Source organism: Aristolochia californica, unplaced genomic scaffold (assembly GCF_029961685.1).
Source record: "Aristolochia californica isolate CCGP_79_NKW_82.1479 unplaced genomic scaffold, dmAriCali1.0.hap1 SCAF_8, whole genome shotgun sequence".
NCBI classification, from domain to species: Eukaryota; Viridiplantae; Streptophyta; class Magnoliopsida; order Piperales; family Aristolochiaceae; genus Aristolochia; species Aristolochia californica.
The window spans coordinates 1,478,606-1,498,740 of NW_027182279.1; the positions used below are offsets into that span (position 1 = coordinate 1,478,606).

General features: G+C 39.0%; 2 protein-coding genes across 2 annotated transcripts; both read right to left on the minus strand.

The window, feature by feature from the left end:
* Positions 1-3,954: 3,954 nt before the first annotated feature.
* LOC137938683 (probable protein S-acyltransferase 19) lies at positions 3,955-13,642 on the minus strand. The gene is made up of 11 exons (XM_068783672.1): positions 13,480-13,642; positions 13,266-13,326; positions 11,997-12,110; positions 11,741-11,837; positions 11,096-11,280; positions 7,073-7,141; positions 6,915-6,986; positions 6,689-6,817; positions 5,743-5,823; positions 5,442-5,645; positions 3,955-5,329 (listed from the first exon to the last, which is right to left on the minus strand). Exons 2-11 carry the CDS (start codon positions 13,308-13,310, stop codon positions 4,379-4,381), a joined length of 1,947 nt encoding a protein of 648 aa, XP_068639773.1. The 5' UTR covers positions 13,311-13,326; positions 13,480-13,642; the 3' UTR covers positions 3,955-4,378.
* Positions 13,643-14,912: 1,270 nt separating this feature from the next.
* Positions 14,913-18,261, minus strand: LOC137939391 (MLO protein homolog 1-like). Its single transcript, XM_068784659.1, has 14 exons — positions 18,136-18,261; positions 17,970-18,027; positions 17,548-17,777; positions 17,190-17,306; positions 17,007-17,067; positions 16,565-16,650; positions 16,394-16,468; positions 16,217-16,305; positions 16,079-16,128; positions 15,961-16,001; positions 15,701-15,874; positions 15,589-15,624; positions 15,369-15,497; positions 14,913-15,272 (listed from the first exon to the last, which is right to left on the minus strand). The coding sequence occupies exons 1-14, from the start codon at positions 18,259-18,261 to the stop codon at positions 14,913-14,915; spliced, it is 1,632 nt and encodes a 543-aa protein (XP_068640760.1).
* Between the last annotated feature and the right edge of the window lie 1,874 nt (positions 18,262-20,135).

The window sequence follows — 20,135 nt, forward strand, 5'->3', positions numbered from 1 at the left end:
ATGCCTTTTGCACTGCTGCCTACATTATCAACCACTTGCCCACACCGCTTCTCAGATGTAAGTCCTCCTTTGAACTTTTCTATGGTCTTTTTTCCAAATTATGCGCATTTTCATCCCTTTGGTTGTCGGGTCTATCCTTGTTTGCGTGATTACATGCCAAATAAATTTTCCCTACGTAGTCTTCCATATATCTTTATGGGGTATTGCTCATCTTATAAAGGTTTTCGTTGTCTTGATCCCCTTACTTCTAGAATATATATCACCAGACACGCTCAATTCGATGAGACCTTTTTTCCCTCCATGGCCGCTTCTCAAACTCAACTCCTCTCCTCTCTCCAATTTTCCAACTTTCTTGAACCTGCTCAATCTCCTCCAGGCCTATCCCCATCTCCTCAGGCACCTCCTTCCCTGCACATTACTCCATCTGGCCCCCGTCCCTGTGTTATTTGTACCGATCCTCTGGATGAGTCCTTGCAGGCCACTAGTTCTCTTACAGGTTCGCCTATGTCGCCCACAGATTCTGGTCCGCCTGGATCCACTACTCCTGTTGCTGCACTCCCGATGAGGTCTCATCCTATGTTCACACGTGCCAAGGCTGGTATTTTCAAACCTCGTCACTCGGCTGATTTTGCTTACTCTAGCTCTTCTGGTCTTCTTTGTGCTCTCTTGACATCTACTACGCCCAAAGGGTTCAAATCCGCTGCCAAAAATCTTGCCTGGTTTACCGCGATGGATGAAGAAATTCAAGCTCTACAAAATAACCGTACCTGGGTCTTGGTACCTCACCCGGCTCATACCAATATTGTGGGATTTAAATGGGTCTTTCGGACCAAATATTTGCCTGATGGTTCTATTGAGCGGTTCAAAGCTCGTCTCGTTGCAAAAGGATTTACCAAGTACCAGGTCTCGACTATACCGACACCTTCAGTCCTATCATCAAGGCTACCACTATTCGGGTTGTGCTCTCTATTGCTGTCACTAATCGATGGTCTCTCCGTCAATTGGATGTCAAAAATGTTTTCCTCAATGGTCATCTCAATGAACAAGTCTATATGGAACAACCGCCTGGGTATATTGATCCTCGCTTTCCTGATCATGTTTGCAAACTTCAGAAAGCTCTTTATGGCCTCAAGCAAGCTCCTCGAGCATGGTTTCATCGATTCAGCTCTTTTCTCACGCACCTTGGTTTCCACCCCAGTCGGGCTGACCCTTCACTCTTCGTCTTTCATCGGCACTCTGATACTCTTTATTTGCTCTTATATGTAGATGATATCATTATTACGAGCAACAACTTCTCTATTCTTGATAGCTTTTCTAGCAAGCTTCACTCAGAGTTCGCCACAAAAGACTTGGGCTCCCTCAGCTACTTTCTTGGTCTTGAAGCTACACCAACCGTTGATGGACTCTTTCTTAGTCAATTGAAATATGCTCGCGCATCCTTGCCCGTGCTCAATTACTTGACAGCAAGCCTGTGCACACTCCTATGGTGGTTTCTCAGCATCTATCTTTTGATGGCCAATTATTTTCAGATCCTACTCTTTACCGATCCCTGGTTAGTGCTCTTCAATATCTGACCATCACGCATCCCGATTTTGCTCATGCTGTCAACTCCGTAAGTCAGTTTTTTCACTCTCCCACTACTGATCACTTCCTTGCGATTAAGCGTATTCTTCGGTATGTCAAAGACACTCTCCATTATGGTTTGTCCTTTCGTCCATCTGCTTCGCCGGGATCTTTAGTTGCATATTCTGATGCTGACTGGGCCGGATGTTCTGACACTCGTCGCTCCACCTCGGGCTACTCTATTTACCTTGGTGACAATTTAGTCTCCTGGAGTGCCAAGAAGCAACCTACAGTTTCTCGTTCCAGTTGAGAGTCTGAATATCGTGCTCTTGCTCTCACGGCCGTCGAACTTATTTGGCTCACCCATCTTCTTCGTGATCTCCAAGTTTCTATTCCCGAGCGGCCACTTCTCTTATGCGATAACAAAATCGCTCTTTTCTTGAACTCCAACCCTGTTGTCCACAAGTGGGCTAAATATGTTGAGTTAGACATTCATTTTTTGCGTGAACTTGTCGTTGCCGGAAAGATTCGCACTCAATATGTGCCCTCTCACTTACAGATTGCGGATATCTTTACCAAAAGTGTCTCTCGACCTCTTTTTCAGTTTTTTCGCTTCAAGCTTCACGTCTGTCCTAACCCGACGCTTAGCTTGCAGGGGGCAGTTGAAGATACTGTTGAAGATACTGATTCTCAATCTATTAAGGCTAATTGATTGAGGATCAATTCAGGATCATTTCCCGTTTAGGGCCTTCCTTCCAGGAGTCAATTAAGCTCCAATCATTCATTTCCTGTACAAATCATATCAATTGTAATCACGTATATATCTCTGTAATTGTTATAAATTAATGAAAAATCTCACCCGAGACGGTGTGGTGAATTATTTACAGAAAGGAATGATCCATGATCTGCCAATTATTAATGGAACAAGAAGACGGCACCATCCTTCTGCCGGAATTTTGGACCAGTGGCGTGGTCTTTCATCGTCGCGAAGAGCAGGCAATCTTGCACCCTCACATGGGCATCCATTGAATTTTGATGAAATTCCAGAGTCGAACGGTACTCATGACTGTAAGTTGGGATTGTTGCGGACAAGCAGTCGGAGAATCAAGGGACAGATGCGAAGCACATATGCAGACAAGAACGACCTCCTTCGTTGGGTTGTCGAGAGACATTGCTGCAGCTAGTTTTTAGATCAGTGCAGACGCTTTGTCTCTTCTGCTGCTCGAGTTCTGAGAAGTGCAGAAGCAGGAGAGGTGAGCAGAGACTGAGATGGGGCGCCGCAACGAGCTGGACCTCTTGAATACTTGAATGCACGATAAATCCCGATGAAGATGAATTAATCATCTTCGCTTTGATTTAAATCTAGGCGGCGGCAATGAAAAAGACGAGTACAAGGTGGTTTCCGTCAGCCCCCGAGAATGTTGACCCGGAGGCATCGTTTATGTGCAGTTGCTTAACCTTCTCGGGGAAGACGAACGGCAGCGGTTTTTTAGAGGAAACGCCGCTCTGCCGTTTGGACCAGTCTCAACTTTCAACGGCGTTTTGCATTCGCTGTCAGCTGTCGGGGAGGTGGTGGTGTTCCTGGTCGAGACAGAACGAGCAGGCTCCACTCAGCAATTCGAACTGATCTCGATTTCCACTGCCTGACCCTTGTGCAGGAAGAGGAGATCATTGTAAGAATCACAAGGAACAGAATCGACAGAGTGCTACCCATCTTCTTCCACCGTACTCCGACCATAGTAGCTCAGCCGGAACGAAATAGCGATTATGCGTTCTAGAAGAAAAACTGGGTAGAAAAAAAAAATCCAATACATGTTCCAGAAGAAAAACTCAACGAGAATTCTGCCTTTTAACTCCTGATTGGTTTCTATAAGAAAGGTACCATTAAAGGAGGTGGTAGGTTTCTTTTAAGGGACGTTTTGTATGGTCTACCTCTTGAATAATTTGATCTTTTCTTTTTCTATTGAGAGCTTATCTTCTTCTTCAAATTGTAAGCATTCACCGATATTAACTGGACTTTACTATTAGGTGTTTAATAATTGGTTTTTAATAAAATAGGGTTTAGAGTTTAGGGTTTAAGCGAATCGATAGTGTTCTTCCTAGGGAGAATTTTTATACTTGGTTGTAGTTTGAGAATGGAATTTTGATAGTAGAAAAATCCTCCATGAATAAAATTTAATAAAGATAGATAATTTTTTTTTTTAAATCAAGTTTTATAAATTTTAAAATATTTATAATAATTTTGAATCTATATTAAATTAAACTTTACTCTGAAAAAAAATGAAGCAATACACTAATGGATGGACAAGGCCATGTAAGCACAAGTTCAGCCCTTCTATAGAGCTCATTGGAGACGATGAAGTCATAATTTTACCATATGAAAATGCAAAAGTGCATGTATTAGGATGTTTAATTGAATGATAAGTATCGATTAGCATTCGATAATAAATTCAACCGGCCACTGAGAAACCATGGCAAATAGAATTCAATATTAATACACCCTCATGAATATAAAGAAATAGAAGCAAAACATGATGATTGGATCGTGGTACCTGAGATGTGGCTCAGTGGCAGTTCCATGCATGCAAACAAACAATACGCTAAGTGAGAACAGAATCTGTCAAGAGCTCTCCAAGTTGAATGAACCATCCCGAATGAGAATTACCAGAGCACTGTACAATTCCAAAATATTGTCTTGTCTTGCGGAAGCCAATCCACTGCAAACCAACATCTTCTTCTTCTTCATTATTGTCGTTCTCGCCGTGGATGATGTGCAGGCCTTTGATCTAATTTGATTTTTCAGTAAATCAGAGACTTATGGGTATCTTGAAAATTGGTTAATCTGAGATGCACGCGGTACAAACACGGGAAGTTGGGAAGATCTTCTATCCCTCTCTGATCCACTTGGCCTGTAAGTAGACACGGGTGCTCTCTCAAAAACAGGCCTTGGCACGCCTGTGTTTCTCAAATTTCTGGTTAGTTCTTCATTACCCATTGGACCTCCAAAGAATATAGACTGACCTGTGTAAAGCAACTCAGGTGCACCGTGAGAAGAAGACCCACCAGCTCTATTCTCCAAAATAGTCCTGTTTTCAATTCTAGATCGTGGCACAGACACGTAACGTCCAGCTTCTTGATCCCAAACAACTGAAGACCTCGGGTTCACTGGTATAACCATGTTGGGTCTTCTTACCTGTTCATTATCTGGCTCAACAGGTGCATTTTCATTCTCATCATTTGTTTTGATCGACCAAGGTGATCGATCATTAGATGATTGATATACCGGATTGAAATGTTCTGTATTGGGATGTTGTTGTTCCAGAGGACTCACAAACTGTGAATTGTGCAAGTGACGAGGACTACTGTAACTACTCAGGCTGTTATGAGTACAAGAGTCGAGATCTTCCCTACTTACCTGACTAGGTGGATAGGAAGTCTTCAGAGGGGATGACCTCAAAACATCTTTTCTAGTGTCACTACTGAGCCTTATATCTGAAACAACAGTACTGCTTGCAGCACTTCCATTTTCACTAGAAGAGAACTCTGAATTAGTATTACGAGAATTGATAGGCCTCAGAACAGAAGAGGATGCCCTAGCTTTAGCTGCAGCTTTCACGGCTTCAGTTGAATCCAACTTAGCAAGTTTCCAAGCATTAATTCGAACTTGCCTTTTTGGCAACTGTCGCCCTCTGTCAGATGATTCAACAGCATCTGGGTCAACTGTAGATGGTATACGTCCCGGACCCAGCTGTGGAATGACCTCGTCCTGTTGATTTGAGTATCAAGAATCAAGTGCAGATAGCCATAAACATTGAGCACAGAGAGAAAAAGAAGAACAAAAAGAAAGCTTCATTAACTTAGCAGTAACATGCACACACCTGATGGTCAACAAAAATTCTTGGAGGTGTACACCAAGCTCCCTTATACTGAAAAGCAAGGGAGCTTCCTAAACTTAAGCCAGTTGCAGCTGAACCAGTTGGTGATGATGGGAGACTCTGAGGGACCTGATCTCCATTTACAGATGGCCCAGGTGGCTCACTTTGGGCTCTCATTGCTATCACATACTCATATGTCGTGATACCCTGACAAATGTTTGAACCTACTTTAACACCTCAAAGCATAGAGAAGATTTGACAGAGTAATGGAAAGATGGAGCAGCAGAAAATTAATGTAAGACACCTTTCTTATCAGTATCATATGGAAGAAGAATAACTCTCCTAGAGGGACAATTGCCAGTAGAGATACAGCTGTGCACAGAGCCTGAAACCAGTAGAGTGAACAAGAGCAAAACCATAATAAGGAAAGCAATAAACTAAACTTAATTGGCCTAGCATATCAGTACAGAATCATGCCTATTTTTTGGGCCCATGTCTACAACTATACATCAAAACTATAATAATCCTCATCATCATCTGCTGCTGCTGCTTGTCCCAGCAACATTGGGTAGCACTCTGTCACAAGAATCATTCTCCTCCATTCTTCTTTATCATTTGCTAGTCATTTTGCATATACCCAAGGTTACATGTAAGGAAAATCTCCAAGATCACATCAAAGCTCTCCTGAGGCCAAGATCTGATCTGCCTTAATTAATTGTTAAGTATCTAAGCAAAGGACACTGGATGGGAGGGTTCACGAAGTGATTTTGGCTTAGAAGTGACCAATGGACCAACCTAAACCAAATTTCCATGGTTATCATGTATTATACCAGAAAGATCCAAAGAATGATTAGTATGATCTCCTTGATACAGAAAAGAACACAAATTTTCTTTTCAATAATAACACATTTCTTTCAATAGAAAAAAAGGAAATAAGATGTCCTAAGCCCATTAGGATCCGGGTGTCAACCTGGATCTCCCACAAATAATCAGGATCATAGTAGAGTTGAACACCCCAAATTGAGGATGATCTATGTTGTTTTGATATGAATACCCAACAAGACTTAAAAACTTGATAGAATCCTAACAATCACTGGTAGATGGCCCCACTAAACAACTTGAAAAAAAGCAAAGCAACTCTATGAGCCTATATTGGAGTATCTAACTGCAAAAAGTGAAATTGTAGCATCCCGAGACCCCAAAATACAGGACAAGCATAATATCCAATTAGCACACACTTGAGAACATACCACCACGGTAGCAAATGGAGGTCGAGAGAATCCATCTCCTAGTTGATTAACAATCTCAATCTCAATGCTCCTTCTACTCTTGAAGCAACGAACTAGGACTGTGAGACCAACCCCAAATTCAATAAGAAGCTGCAAACATATATAAAGAACATATATGGAATTAACACAATTTTCATCAAAAAGAACGATAGAAAGCTACTTAAAGCTGCTTGTCTATAGTACAAACCCAAACAAGACCAAAGGCCATCAGAAACAAAAATGTGATGTAATTTTTCCTTCCTACGCAATTGTTTAACCACTACATGAAGAAAACCACGGTTAGCACTACTCTTACATAACATATGGAATAAAACGAAAATGGTATGGATGGGCACAACGAAATACCCGACAATGGTGATCAAACCCATCAACACATTTATCACAGCTTCTGCAATGTTTGCTGAACTTGCGTACCTGGACAAAGAATAGATGATCACCAAATGATGCATATAATGAAACTAATAAACAGAAGAAAACATTGGATCTAAAAAATCCAAGGATTCCTGATGTGTCAGATTCATTGTTGACATTAGATAAGTAAAAACAGATTCAACAATTTCCAAACAGTATGATATCAGAAAGGAAAGAAGTATGCAATCTCACAGGTAGAATAACAAGATCTTAATATAATATGATAGAGAAACCCAATTACCCAAACTAAAGGTCTTCACTAGGAGTGCCATCAACCAAGTTGTAGTTTACAAAATCCCATGACAATTATGAAAAAAAGGAGGCCTAATAGTACACCAGTAACAAAAATTGAGTCATTATTCATTGATGAACAGAAGAGAAATAAAAGGAAACCAAAAGGCATGGATGGAAGTGGTAATGAAAGACTTAAAAAATGGTAACTATGGAGTTAGTACTTAGTATGTGAGTAGATGGAGGAAGATGAATCATATAGTTGACCCACCAAAGTTTTCTTTTCCCTTTTCTAAAGCAGTTGAGAAAGATGTTTCATTAATGAAAACATAGATAAAAAAGAAGGCTTTTGGAAAAGCGGATACATAAAAACCAACTACAAGAACTCTAAAGGCAAAACGTAAGCACAAATGAATGTGGAGGGAGATTCCCGCAACAATGTATTTTTTTTTTTTATAAAGATGTATTAATAAAACAGGAGAAATTACAAAGTTTGGGGGAGCATTTCCCTTACAACCAGCGATTGTAGGGTAGCTCCCTGTCTCGCAAGTACATCTGCCGCCGAATTTGCGGATCTCGGAATGTGGGTCCAAACACAAGAAACAATTGAGGTAATATCTAAAATTTCCTTAATAGTATCCAAGTGTCTCCATGGAGGAGAAGACACGTTCTCACACCATCCAATCACCACTTTTGAGTCCCCTTCAACTTGGAGGGGCCCACTGCATCTATCTTTGAAAACACGAAGACTGGAGAGGAGAGCCTGTAACTCAGCAGTCGTAGAGTCTGAAATACCAAGGGGACCGGCATGCGTGAAGAGCTGATTGCCGGAATGATCAGAAATTACTCCGCCGTAACCAAAAATACCAAGGTTACCAAGAGTTGAACCATCAAAATTTAACTTGAGGTAACCAAGAGCAGGAGGAGTCCATTCTTGCATGACCGGAGGCTTTTTCCCAATGTGTATCAATGCCAATTTTCTCTAATTTTCACGAATGGAAGAACCTAGATAAGGAGAGAATGCTTTTTTTGTTAAAAGCCAAGTAGATATATGACCAACAACTCTATCCACAACCCGGTCTAAAGATTCACTTTTTGCATCAAATCTTCTTCTATTCCGCTCATTCCATAGCCCCCACGGGATGAAACTGGAACAGGCAGAGAGCATCATCTTTCCAAGACTCGGCATAGAGGTACCCATGAGTGATTTACTGAACGTGAGGAGATCAACCGCCATGCAGAGTTGTAGCCCAAACTTACCAAGGATGCTTATCCACACCTTCAAGAGAAACTGCAGTGAAGTAGAATGTGACTAGTAGTTTCGTTCTCAAAATTGCAGAGTGGACATAAGGGATAAACGGAGGGATGGCCTCTTCTCCTCAATACGCCTGCCAAGAGAATTTTGCCTTGACAGGCATTCCACATGAAGAACTTTACCTTTGGAGGGGCACATAAACGCCATACGAAATTGGTCCCATTCTCCCTCCAAGCCGAGTTACTGCCGTTTAAAAATCCATATGCCGATGAGACCGTGAAAGAACCCTTTTTATCTGGCCACCAAACGAGCTTGTCAGCCTCCAAAGGATGGATTTTAAACAAAGCAACAAGGTCCAGCAATCGACTAGCTTCCAATGCCTCACTATCCGAGAGACCCCTTCTAGGATGGAGGCTCATACCCCCCTCAAAAAGTTTCTGCTACCGATATGTCTCTGCGAGTCGTGAAAAGAAAAAGACTTATGAATGCAGTCTGCAGGGGCTCCGGCCCTATCCACAAGTCATCCAAAAACTTGAGCGATCTACCATTGCCATCATAGAATCTACTTGCAAAATGAAATTTTGGGAGCAGAAGATATAACGCTCTCCATATTGGGGAGAGGGCTCTACGATTCCCGCCAGACATTCACCAATGAGGTTCCCTACCCAGCTTTGTGAGAACCATTTCCTTCCAAAGATTTGAGGATTGAGTGTTGAACTTCCATAGCCATTTTAACAGCAAAGCTTGATTCATGTCTCTAGATTTCCGGATTCACAGGCCCCCCATATTCTTTGGCTTGCAAAATTCATACCAACTAACCAGATGGTACTTAAAAGCATCACTTGATCCCCTCCATAAGAATCTTCTTTTCAGCCTATCCATGATCTTACAAATAGAAACTGGGCAAGGCATGAAAGACAAAGCATAATTGGGGATTCCTGCTATGCATGACTTTAGAAGAACGAGCCTCCCCGCTTTACTAAGAAGACGCCCCTTCCATGATGATAATCGGGATTCCATTTTTTCTACCACCAGATTCCAAAGCCTCCTGTATATTCGCCCATTGAAGAGAGGTAAACCAAGATATGTTATGGGTAATTGACTTAAGGTGCATCCATATATACTTGCCATCTCTGTAAGAAGCTCAGGGTTAACATTGAAGCCCATTTTAATGAGAAGTACACTTCTAACCTAGGATTCAACAAGAAAAATAGAGCTTTGAGGGGTATTAAACCAAGAGATCAGTGGAGGTCAGCATAAATGTGTTATCACTCTGTGAATCTGTAAAAAGAGGGTAGGAGTTTTCTTCCCAAAACTGAACAAAGTTGGGATGAAGCTAGGAAGAAAGAAAACGAGAAAGATGTTTCCAAAGTCATTAATAAAGATCAGAATAGGAGGTTCAATTTGCTAACAGATCCAAAGTTCGAAAATCTATAGTCAAATTGAGTAGCATTTCCACATAAAGCAGATTTTTTGAACTGTGATAAAGTCATGCTTAAACTTTTCTTTAAAAAATGTGTTACTTGATAATATTTACATATAAGGCCATAAAAGTTTTTTTATGAACATGCTTTTTCCCTAAAGCCTAAGTTATTTTTATACTAAAAAAGCATAACAAACGGGATTGATCTAATGTCTGAGGTAAGAAAGCTTGCCTGAAAATATTACAAGCAGGAAAAACATCAAGATATTAGTAGGAGCTGACCCTCTAAAAGCAAATGAAGAATAGCATCCATGACCCAAGATGGTAGATTTGGACAAGTCAAGTCCACTAAAAACCAGATATATTGACTAGCATTGTTGAGGTAAGCAAAGGAGATGCCTAAAATACACTTAAGATGTAGGCATCTTTGATAGTTTTGTTCGTTTGCAAGTTCGAAAGTAGGCGGATTGAGTGTAAGCCAAGGGGGGGATGGGGTTTCAAGAAAAAGTTGTTTCAGGTGAGCAAGAATACTGATCCAGCCAAAATCTGAATAAAAAAGCACAATGCAAATGTATTTCAACTGACAAAAAATACATCTGGCAAATATCTTGTGAAATGCTGAACTTGGAGAGATCAAGAGAGGAAAAGAGTAGAAAATGCAAGAGAAAAGGTGGAGAAGTAGCAGCAGAATGCTGCGTCAGGAAATTAGGCTCAAAAGCATGAGCCCTTCCCCTTTAATTGAATCGCTTATGTGATTTACATCAAAAGGACAAAAATGCCCCTTAATGCAACAAGTCTGATAACTCACTCTATATATAGCAGAATTGAATGAAACTTGAAATATTAACTTTATGACAAGTAGACTAACATGCTGGAATCATTAAACACCACGTAAGATGATAAAATGACCAAACTACCCTTACTCAAGTATTTCAACATATCTCATGTGTGCCATGTGACACAGATGACAATATGAATAAATGCTTCATGCAGAAAATTTATCCAATGGCCAGTTAATAGTAATGCTGAGGGCTCTTAAAGTGGATACCTCTGCATTGCATAAGGTGCAGAACAGAGCTTCTTCATCATTGGTTTGTTGGTGACTAGTACATTCCTCTTTGTGGCAGTCATCATGAATCAGAAAACCCCAAAAAAAGCCACAAAAGCTCAAATAGCAACATGAGCTATTCTGAGAAGATATTCTTGCTTCTTTCATCCCCAGCTTGCTTGGCTCTGCATTCCCCAATTTTATTAATGAGACTTCACCAACATAGAATTTTCACCCAGAAAAATGAGATTGAGTTTGGTCCCAAGCAGATCAAACTTTTTTCAAAAGTATAACATCCTTCTGTATTTGCAGAAACCATCCATGTACTAGAAAGTCACCATTAGAACAAGAAAAATTTTATTCAATAAACATGATCTGAACATGAAAGACCAAAGCTTATCTTGATAATATGTCAGCTTAAAAAAAAAAAAAGAACGTGTGCCAGTCTCAGTTTCCCCCTTCCCGGCCAATGACTGATATACTGAGTTGGTAATACTAGATCCTAACCAACACAAAAATAAATTTTTTAACTCAGTTGAGTGGCTTACTCAATCAGTGACCCAGTGCGGGGACCGGGTCTTCAGAAAGTTTAAAAAATTAAGACATTTCAGAATATCAGAAAAAATCAGGAATAAGCACTCTCACCAGATAAATCAGTATTATTGTGTGTGCCTAGCATTATTCCAGGGTCAGAAGGATCAATAGCTGTGCATCTGACATAGAGAAAAAATACTGCAAATGCCTGAAATATCAAGATAAGATAAAGAAAATTGCTCAGAAATTATAGATCAGTCAAGTGGAGCATTTGATCGAATTTTTACTTAAACAAAAAGAACTTAATCTTTTTCTTTGAAGCATGAGGAAGAGCAAGAGAGAGAGAGAGCAAGAGTGGACATCTCACCACTGGTGTATAAACGGCTATAGCCACATACTTGAACAAGTTCTTTCCCAGAAATGGAGCAAAAAAGGCATAAAATGCAACAGATAGCAAGAGAAATACAGATATTGCTACAACCTGCTCAGTGAACCAAATAAAAAATGAGAGAGGGAAGATGCAGAATGTAACTACATTGAACTGGTTCTAAATCTAAAAGACAAACTAGCATTCACAAATGAATGTAAACTGAACTATCATGCTCAACTGATAAATGCTTCTTAAGTGCAAACCTCTGTGTAATTATTCAGAACGAACTTGTCTTGACTATTTGTATGATTTTAAAGAGCAAGAGGCAAGGACTCCTTTATATATTCACAATCCAAGGGGAGAAATTCTAAGACTATTAATGGAAGTGCTTAGCGAAGAGTATTCTATATGACCACACAGCTCAATGTTTGCATGCCCCACCTTCATTATTGGAGAAGAGTTGATGTTTTCGATAGTCAAAAGTAAAGTCTCCAAATAAGATTTTGTGTTTAAGGTTGGGCTTAACTGTTAAAAATCCTGGTAACAGATTGAAATCTTTTGCCAAGAGAACTGATGTTCCTTGCAGCCACCAACCAAGTTTTGACTCCAATGCAAGTGTAAAGTTCCACTGTTTTCTGAGGGATCAAATATGACCAAAAAGCTTCAAATTTTCCATGTCTAAAAGCATGTTGCAGGGTAAACCACAACAAAATTGATATGACAACAGTAGTAAATTCCTCAAAATTCCCAGCAACCGTCTATTGGACAACTTATGACTGGATCCTCGCAGAATCACATTTCAGGAACGCTTAGAATCTCAGCACTCTACTCGGAGTATGAAAGCCAATAAACAAATATCCTAAAAGCCAATAAACAAATATCCTAGAAGCAATAACAATCCCAGGAATGAAAAAGATCCTCCCGCAATGCACATTGCAGTAATGCTCACGAACTTAACTCTTCACAGACTAGTATAAAAGCCCAAAAAGAAATTTTATACGAGTGATAACATCCTCATGTCTACACCTCCTTAACGAAATCCACAAAACAAATCGAGTACATGATTATCAAGGAAGAACAAGCTGCTGCTTTCACAAAAGAGATTGAAAAATCCATCAGTGATCCAGCATAAACCAATAAAATTTCACATTTACAACAATCAGAACGAGAAATGCACTCCGCCCGAAACGAAGAATTCTAATGAGCAACATGAAAAACAAACCCATAAGAATAAGAATAAAAACGAATCACAATACAACAAAAAACCTGAAATGTGTGAGCAGGAAGCTGCCACCCATGACGCCTGGCCATCACTGTTATTCAAAGACTGCCAGCAAACCAAACTACATTAGTGCAAGAACAAAAAAAAAAAAAGAAGTTGACATTTCTGAACAACAGGAAGCTGAAATCTAGAAAAATCCGCGGCTATTAAAAAATCGAACTGACTTCCGTCCTTGGATAACGCAAACATCCGACCCACCTTCCAAAAACAACCTCTCGGGAGATTCCGATCTCAACCCAGAAATCTACATCCAAAAAGAAGACGCCTAACTCAACAAACTTCGATCCGCAAAACTTCCAGCAATGGAATCATCGCCGGACGGCACTGAAGGAGCTGTGGCTTTTAGCCTTTTACCAGTCGACAGTCCACGCAGCATGCTTATTCAATATTCACCTCGCCGTTTTATGTGGAATATTTGGAAAAAGAAAGCAACCGCAGGATCATTCCAATCCGTGGTCTCTCCGATCCTGGAGTGGTCCAAAATCATTCAGGAGCCGTATCTTGATCTTTTCCAATTGAGTAAATGCTGAAAATACAGCCAAATATTGAATCCATGAAACCGATTTTGATGGGTCAGTCCTAATTCCATGTCATGAATTCTCATTTAGTCAGTCACCGTTACACCATGAAAGCTCCCTTTCAGCAGAAAAATATTGAAAATTCACATATAATGCTAATTAAATAAAAAAATAATGCTGAGATTGATTATGAATGTTAATTTTTCTATTTACATTAATTATTTTATGAAAAAATGTGTTTTTATTTCATTAAAATATCAAGCCTGAATTTATCTTTAATGACTTTAATATTATTTTTATTATAGTTTTGTTTTCCCTGGTATCAATGATTAATATATATTTCAGAAATTAATAAAAATAAATTATTATTAAGGTTCGAACTTATAAATCTAGACTCGAAATGAATATTATTCGTGTTGATAAGTATAATCTTTTTATTTGTCTACTTTCTTTTGGGAAAGGATTCTTTTATTTGGGAAAAGATTTTTTTATTCATTTTCGATATAGTGTGACATATTAGGGTACCCTGATTTCGATATGATATATTCCATATTTCGATTTTTAAAAGGGTTTGTATTATCTCTCAAGACAATATTTGTACCCTTGGTTTCTTTTTACTTCAAATTTTAATTCTATAAACCTTCAAATAAAAACCCTATTGGTTCCTTACTAGAAAATTACATGAAAAATTTTAAATTTTACCAAGGAAAATTAAATGGACATGTTAGTATCTTTTTCAGGGAAATAAATAAAAATTAATAATCAATCTCATACATTACTCTATTTATCCGATAATTTTCAGTAAAATAAATTATCAAATACAAAATCGCCATGAAAAATTGCATTGAACTGAAAATATTAAAACATCAATTGTCAAATACTTAAAGTTTTTTCGGCCAATCTTGACTAAAAAATCTTACGTGAAAAATTATATGATTTCCGTAGTGAGAATTTCTAACTAGAAAAGTATTTTCAGGAAACATGGTGAAATGTGATGAATTCGAAAAATTATACTTGCTAATATATAGTACTATTGTTAAATCTTTATGTATGGTACAGTTTTTGTTGGAGCGAAAAAAAAAAAAAAAAAAGAAGAAATAAAACATATAACAGTTAAGCTTTAACAAAAGAGAAGTCCCCACTAACAGGTTCTTCATCCTTTGTTGTTGTTCCTGGCCTCCTTGGCTCTTGACGACCAGGGGGCACAGATTCTATATCTGAGAGATCATTGTCTGACTGGTAAGATCTGGGTGAAGTTGGGTAGCTTTCAGTATCTGTTGTGTTTTGTCTGAACTTGTGAAGCAAATGGATTGGTGAACTATGACTCGGTGTGTTTTCACCACTCATGGCTACAGAAGATAAATCTTGGCCAGCCTTTCTCTGCTTCTTCCTCTCTTTGGCAACTCTGCGCCATTTATCAAGAGCTTTTGCTGTTTGCTCTTCGAAGATCGCCTTCTTCATGTGAGAACCCATCTGTGATTACAGTATTCATGGACGTTTCAGTTTCTTGCTTAAAAAAAGTTCATCTGTACACTCTCTACAGTCATTCTTCTCTGCTGAGTGACTTACCTGTGTTACCAAAGCATAGAGTGGGAAGGTGATATAGCTACAGAGAAACTGAAGAGCCAGCCCCATTATCACCCGAATCAAAATCAATGCCAAGTTGTCATGGAAGCAAGATCTCAACCCGAACTTGTACTGTAACAGAAAATCATGACGATTCGTTCTTTTTTCATTTTCTACTGAAAACCAAAGCCAGAACACAACATCAAAATGAAGTTATACTCACCCATATCCAGAGGAAGTAAGCCATTTGAAAAGCATTCTGTCATTAAAATATACTTGTTAGTGCAGCAAAAGTGGAAGGACTGTCAAGCCATGGTTAGGTTTGGTGCTGTTACCTGGAACAAGGTTACTTGAATCAGCAAGAGAATCCACTGTGGTCTATTGAACCAAAATAATTTATTACTGGGTTCCACGACTGGAACTCCTTTGACTACGGCTGTTCGGTCTTGGATTTGCTGAGCCATCTCCATGATGATGAGCTCCAGCTTCATTCCCACCAAGAGAAGTATCTGCAGAAATGCTTTGATACAATTACATTGCTGGTAGTGTTCACAGGGCTTAAACTTATGTGAATAAGAATGAGAAATTGTCTTACTACTAGTGGCAAGAATGAGATCCACAAAAGCGAGTACCACCCTGTAACAAGAGGAATTTTTTTTATCATGAACCTTATTCAGAGAATAAGCGAAAGAGGCCAACAGGGTGATACATACCATAGACATTAACAAGCAAAAAGATGACAGCAATGATCCAGAGTGGAAAGCTACAGTTGAGAACTCTTAACTGTCAGAGTAACAGACAATAGATGTCCAATTACAAACATAGATACAGATGGAAGGCGATATACCAACCTGATACCGACGACGACTTTGAAGTCATCTTCTAGGGACCTCTTAATGTACTTGTGGAAGTCGAATTTGCTGTTTGGAGATAAATGAGCCTGCATTCCATTTGTTAGTCTTCTAGGACTGTTTAAGCTAATATGAAGGATAAATTCACGACGCAAAACGATTGGGAGAGAGTATTACAGTGATGAAGCCATGTCTCATTGTTAAATAATCCACTTTTGTCACTGATCTGAAGAATTGTCTGAAAAATGCCACCTATAAATTTGTTTCAAAAACGAATCAGGACAGCTTGATCTTGAACTCTTATATTGGATGATATCAAAATACTATAATGATAGATATGAATCTTACAATCCATCTCAAGCCAGGCGTTCTTGATGCACCCATGTGTTGCCTAACAAAAGAAGTTTGGTGGGTAAGCCTGAACCTCGATGGATCTGCCACATGTTTTGGTTCGAACTCAACTCAGTAAGAAATAACAAATAATCAAGACTGGAGGAACTAAGAGAGAACATAATGATGTTTGACAATTCCTGAAGTGCATGCTGTCAATTATGAATTCCCAACTTCCCTAGTCCCACTTGGTAGATCCCCACAAACCCACCTAGATGTTGGTTTATTAATTTAACTGTACTGAGTGTTCGGCATTCAATTGTATTTTACTTTCCAAGCTGAACTGCTACTGGATTGCTCAATAAGAACAAACTCTTAAGCTAGAAATCTTAAAGCAAAACATTCAAAATCAGATTATTCTGCTCATCTCTAGAAACATGAAACTGGTAAGTGTTTTTACCATTTGTAAATTGATACTCCAAGGAGTTTGTCTCTGATTCCCACTTTTTCCATCTCTTCATCTACAGATTCCCATCAAGGGACACACAGAGAAACAAACATGGATCAAAGTAGTTCAAATCAAACCAAGCTTCAGCAGTAGACTTACTAGTTTAGAAAGGAATAAAGAACAGAATCTACTTACTTTGGCCTGTCCTAAAGCCATGGTGATGACACTGTAAAGTACATGAAAGACAGCAAGAATAAAAATAAATATATGAAGTTGGTGAACTCCACTCTGGGATATCAAAGAGACCTTGCCCTGCTGAAGTTACAAAGAAAATGTCAGTTATTGCCCACTAGGCTAATCAAACCCATCTTCATAAATTTCCTTGGACAACATTATTTAGAATAAACTGTTTAAGCCCAAAATTGACCCCAACATTGGAACAGGTCCTTGCAGTTTTCTCTTGCAGAAGAATGATCACCTGGAGAATGTCTCCAAACTAATTTAATGATAAGTTAAAGTTGAGCTTGCAAGAGTGCAGGAGATGGTTCCTTACCCCTTTGGAAGCACAATAGTCCTGTCCTCCAGCAGTAGCCAAAGCTCGCCGCCAGATGGGCTCATCACTGTACCATAATAGTTTTCTCCTATCATGTTCTTCTTCATAATTCTCAATTTTTTTCTTACATGGAAGCATGGTATCTCCAGCTTTGGCAGAAATACATATTTTTGAGATGGGTTCTGTCCCAACAGTGAGAAGCAGAGAGATGAAGCCAAGTAGCATCAGCTCTGCGCATCAAAAGTAAGATTAAATTGGTTAACAAAGCAACCTTAATCTCCTGAAGTTACAGTCTTCTCAAGTGTTAGATTGTCAGTGTCCAGTGAGAAAAGAACTGGCTGTTCAACAAAAATAAGTATTTTAGATTAGGAAAAGCAATTGAATTGAGCTCCACTTCTCTGACAAAAATAAGGTAGAATCACCAGCTTTAATTTTCTCCAAGGCTTCGAGCAAGGCCTTCTTATGCTTCTTTTGAAACCACTGCAAGATATTGAGAAAGCAGAAAAATATCAAATTGTTGCCTCGATAAAGCCACAATGTTCTTTGAATAAACACAGATTTTGGATGAAGAAAAATGAGAAGCGGTACCTTCCCCAGTGAATGAATCCCCTGTTCTATAACCAAAGAGATGATCACAAACACAGCACAAACCGCGGCCACCGCCCACGTTGGTGTCTCTTTCAACGACCGCTCCCCAGCTCCGCCGACGGCCATGTTCCCGTCCACAAACTGAACAACCCAAAAAGAGAAACTACAAGAGAACTTCTTCAACAGATCGAAACTCCAAAAAGCCTTCACCTGAAATCCCAACTCAAGCAAAATGGGCAGAACAAGCTCATCAAAGAGCGCTTAAAAAAGAAGAGAGGAACCTGTTCTTGGACCCACCACCGGTTACCGTAATCTTGTCATCTACTCCCTGTCTCGGCGCGCACTGTCTGTTCTCAACGCGCAAACCTTCCACAGACAGCAGCCTCATTGGCGGTCGGAGTGAATGGTCCCGATTATTAAAATCCGCCGGCTGAAACATCCGTAGAAGAGTGAAGCTCCTAAAGTCTAGACAGAACAAACACATTTGATCATAAAATAAACCCATAAAGAATGTTTTGGTAGTTGTTTTGCTTGGCTACTGCGTTGTGTCTTGTCTTCCTTCTCTTTATTTTAGATTAAGTCGTTGCTTGGGATTAAACGAGGGATTTTGAGTCAGGCCTCTGTACTTCTTCGTCATCCTTCCAATCAGGTAGAAAATAATATAAGGAAGAGAGGAGAACACTGGTTAGCAAACTCTGCCGATGCTGATATGCTCAATTTCTTGGATCAGAAAACAGAGGGGTTTCAGATGCTTCGGTTGTTCTTTCGACCGTCTTCGAAGATGGATTCAGAAGAGAATCAGTAAGGACGAAGCACTCGATACTCGATACCCCTTGAAACCATTGGCCTGGCGATTGCACCGACGAGTGACGACGAGCGTCGACCGAGTCTTTGTTCCCAGGAACCTTGACCGGTGATTACGAGAAGATGGTTTGACTCTGACCATGGAGGACTTGGTCAGTTGGTTGCCTTCGTAATAGAAATATAGATTCCGTGCTCGGCAATATAGAATCTCTAGTGTGGGTCCACAAGGATCTTTGAGATCGTCCATTAGCCGCTCGATCCTGTTTTGAGGGGACGATCTCATCGTTCAACCTAGTCAATTTTCTGGAAGAAATATTTTTAATACAAAATTCAAGAGCTATAATGCTGATGTTACTGAGCTTAATTGTAATTAAAATATTTGAATATTTTATAATTATTTCTTTTTATGCAATAAATATTTATATAATAATATATAAAGTTGCTAGACCCATTCAAATATAAAAAAATAATTTATTTATTTTAAAAAATCAAACTCATTTTACTATTATTATAATTAATTAAATTTTATTTATTTTTTTACTATATATTATTTTAACATAATCAACTTATCATGTTGATTAGAATGTAATTATAAAATCATAAAATTCATAAATTACATAAATATTTTGAATATTTTATGAAGTATAAAAAAGTTAAATATATTTTAAAATATAATTTAATAAAAATAAAAATATGTAATTCTCTTTATTATCTTAAAATTCTCTTAATCTGAATAATTCGAACACAACCCCAAATTTTTTTACCAAGTTTGAGCTCGAACTCGAGGTAAATAAAAACAATTTTCAACCAATTAAAAAAGGAATTGACTAAAAGCAATTAGAGTAGAAGATATTTTTATAAAAAAAATCTATGTTCACAAGTCGACTCACGAGCTAATAAGCAGAACTTGAAAAATCTCTAACTTGGCTTATTATGCTTAAAGATCCTTATTTTAAGTTTGAGTTTGAGTCAACTCAGGTAAAAACTGAATTGACCCCCGGTTTGGCTCGGTGCCTCCCATGGGCACAGTTCGTCTGAGAATCTAATGGGCACGTGCTTTTCTTTTGGCCCATTTTCATTTCTACGGATAAATGTTCGAAGCCCATGGACGGTCGGTGGCCACGTGTACTCTGTGTGGGACCTACGTAATTAAACTATTTAAATCTTTTCCTGATTCGATATTATCGAGCAGGAGA

Excerpts from the sequence above, each read along its gene's own strand:
- LOC137938683 (XM_068783672.1), bottom strand. The coding sequence starts at position 13,310 with ATGGCCAGGCGTCATGGGTGGCAGCTTCCTGCTCACACATTTCAG. Across the intron at positions 7,142-11,095 it reads GCACCTTATGCAATGCAGAG|GTACGCAAGTTCAGCAAACA; the intron begins GTATCCACTTTA and ends TTCTTTGTCCAG. Across the intron at positions 5,646-5,742 it reads ATATGATACTGATAAGAAAG|GGTATCACGACATATGAGTA; the intron begins GTGTCTTACATT and ends AACATTTGTCAG.
- LOC137939391 (XM_068784659.1), bottom strand. The coding sequence starts at position 18,261 with ATGGCCGTCGGCGGAGCTGGGGAGCGGTCGTTGAAAGAGACACCAACG. Across the intron at positions 15,875-15,960 it reads TCTCATTCTTGCCACTAGTA|ATACTTCTCTTGGTGGGAAT; the intron begins GTAAGACAATTT and ends GCATTTCTGCAG. Across the intron at positions 15,498-15,588 it reads CTTACTTCCTCTGGATATGG|TACAAGTTCGGGTTGAGATC; the intron begins GTGAGTATAACT and ends TTTCTGTTACAG.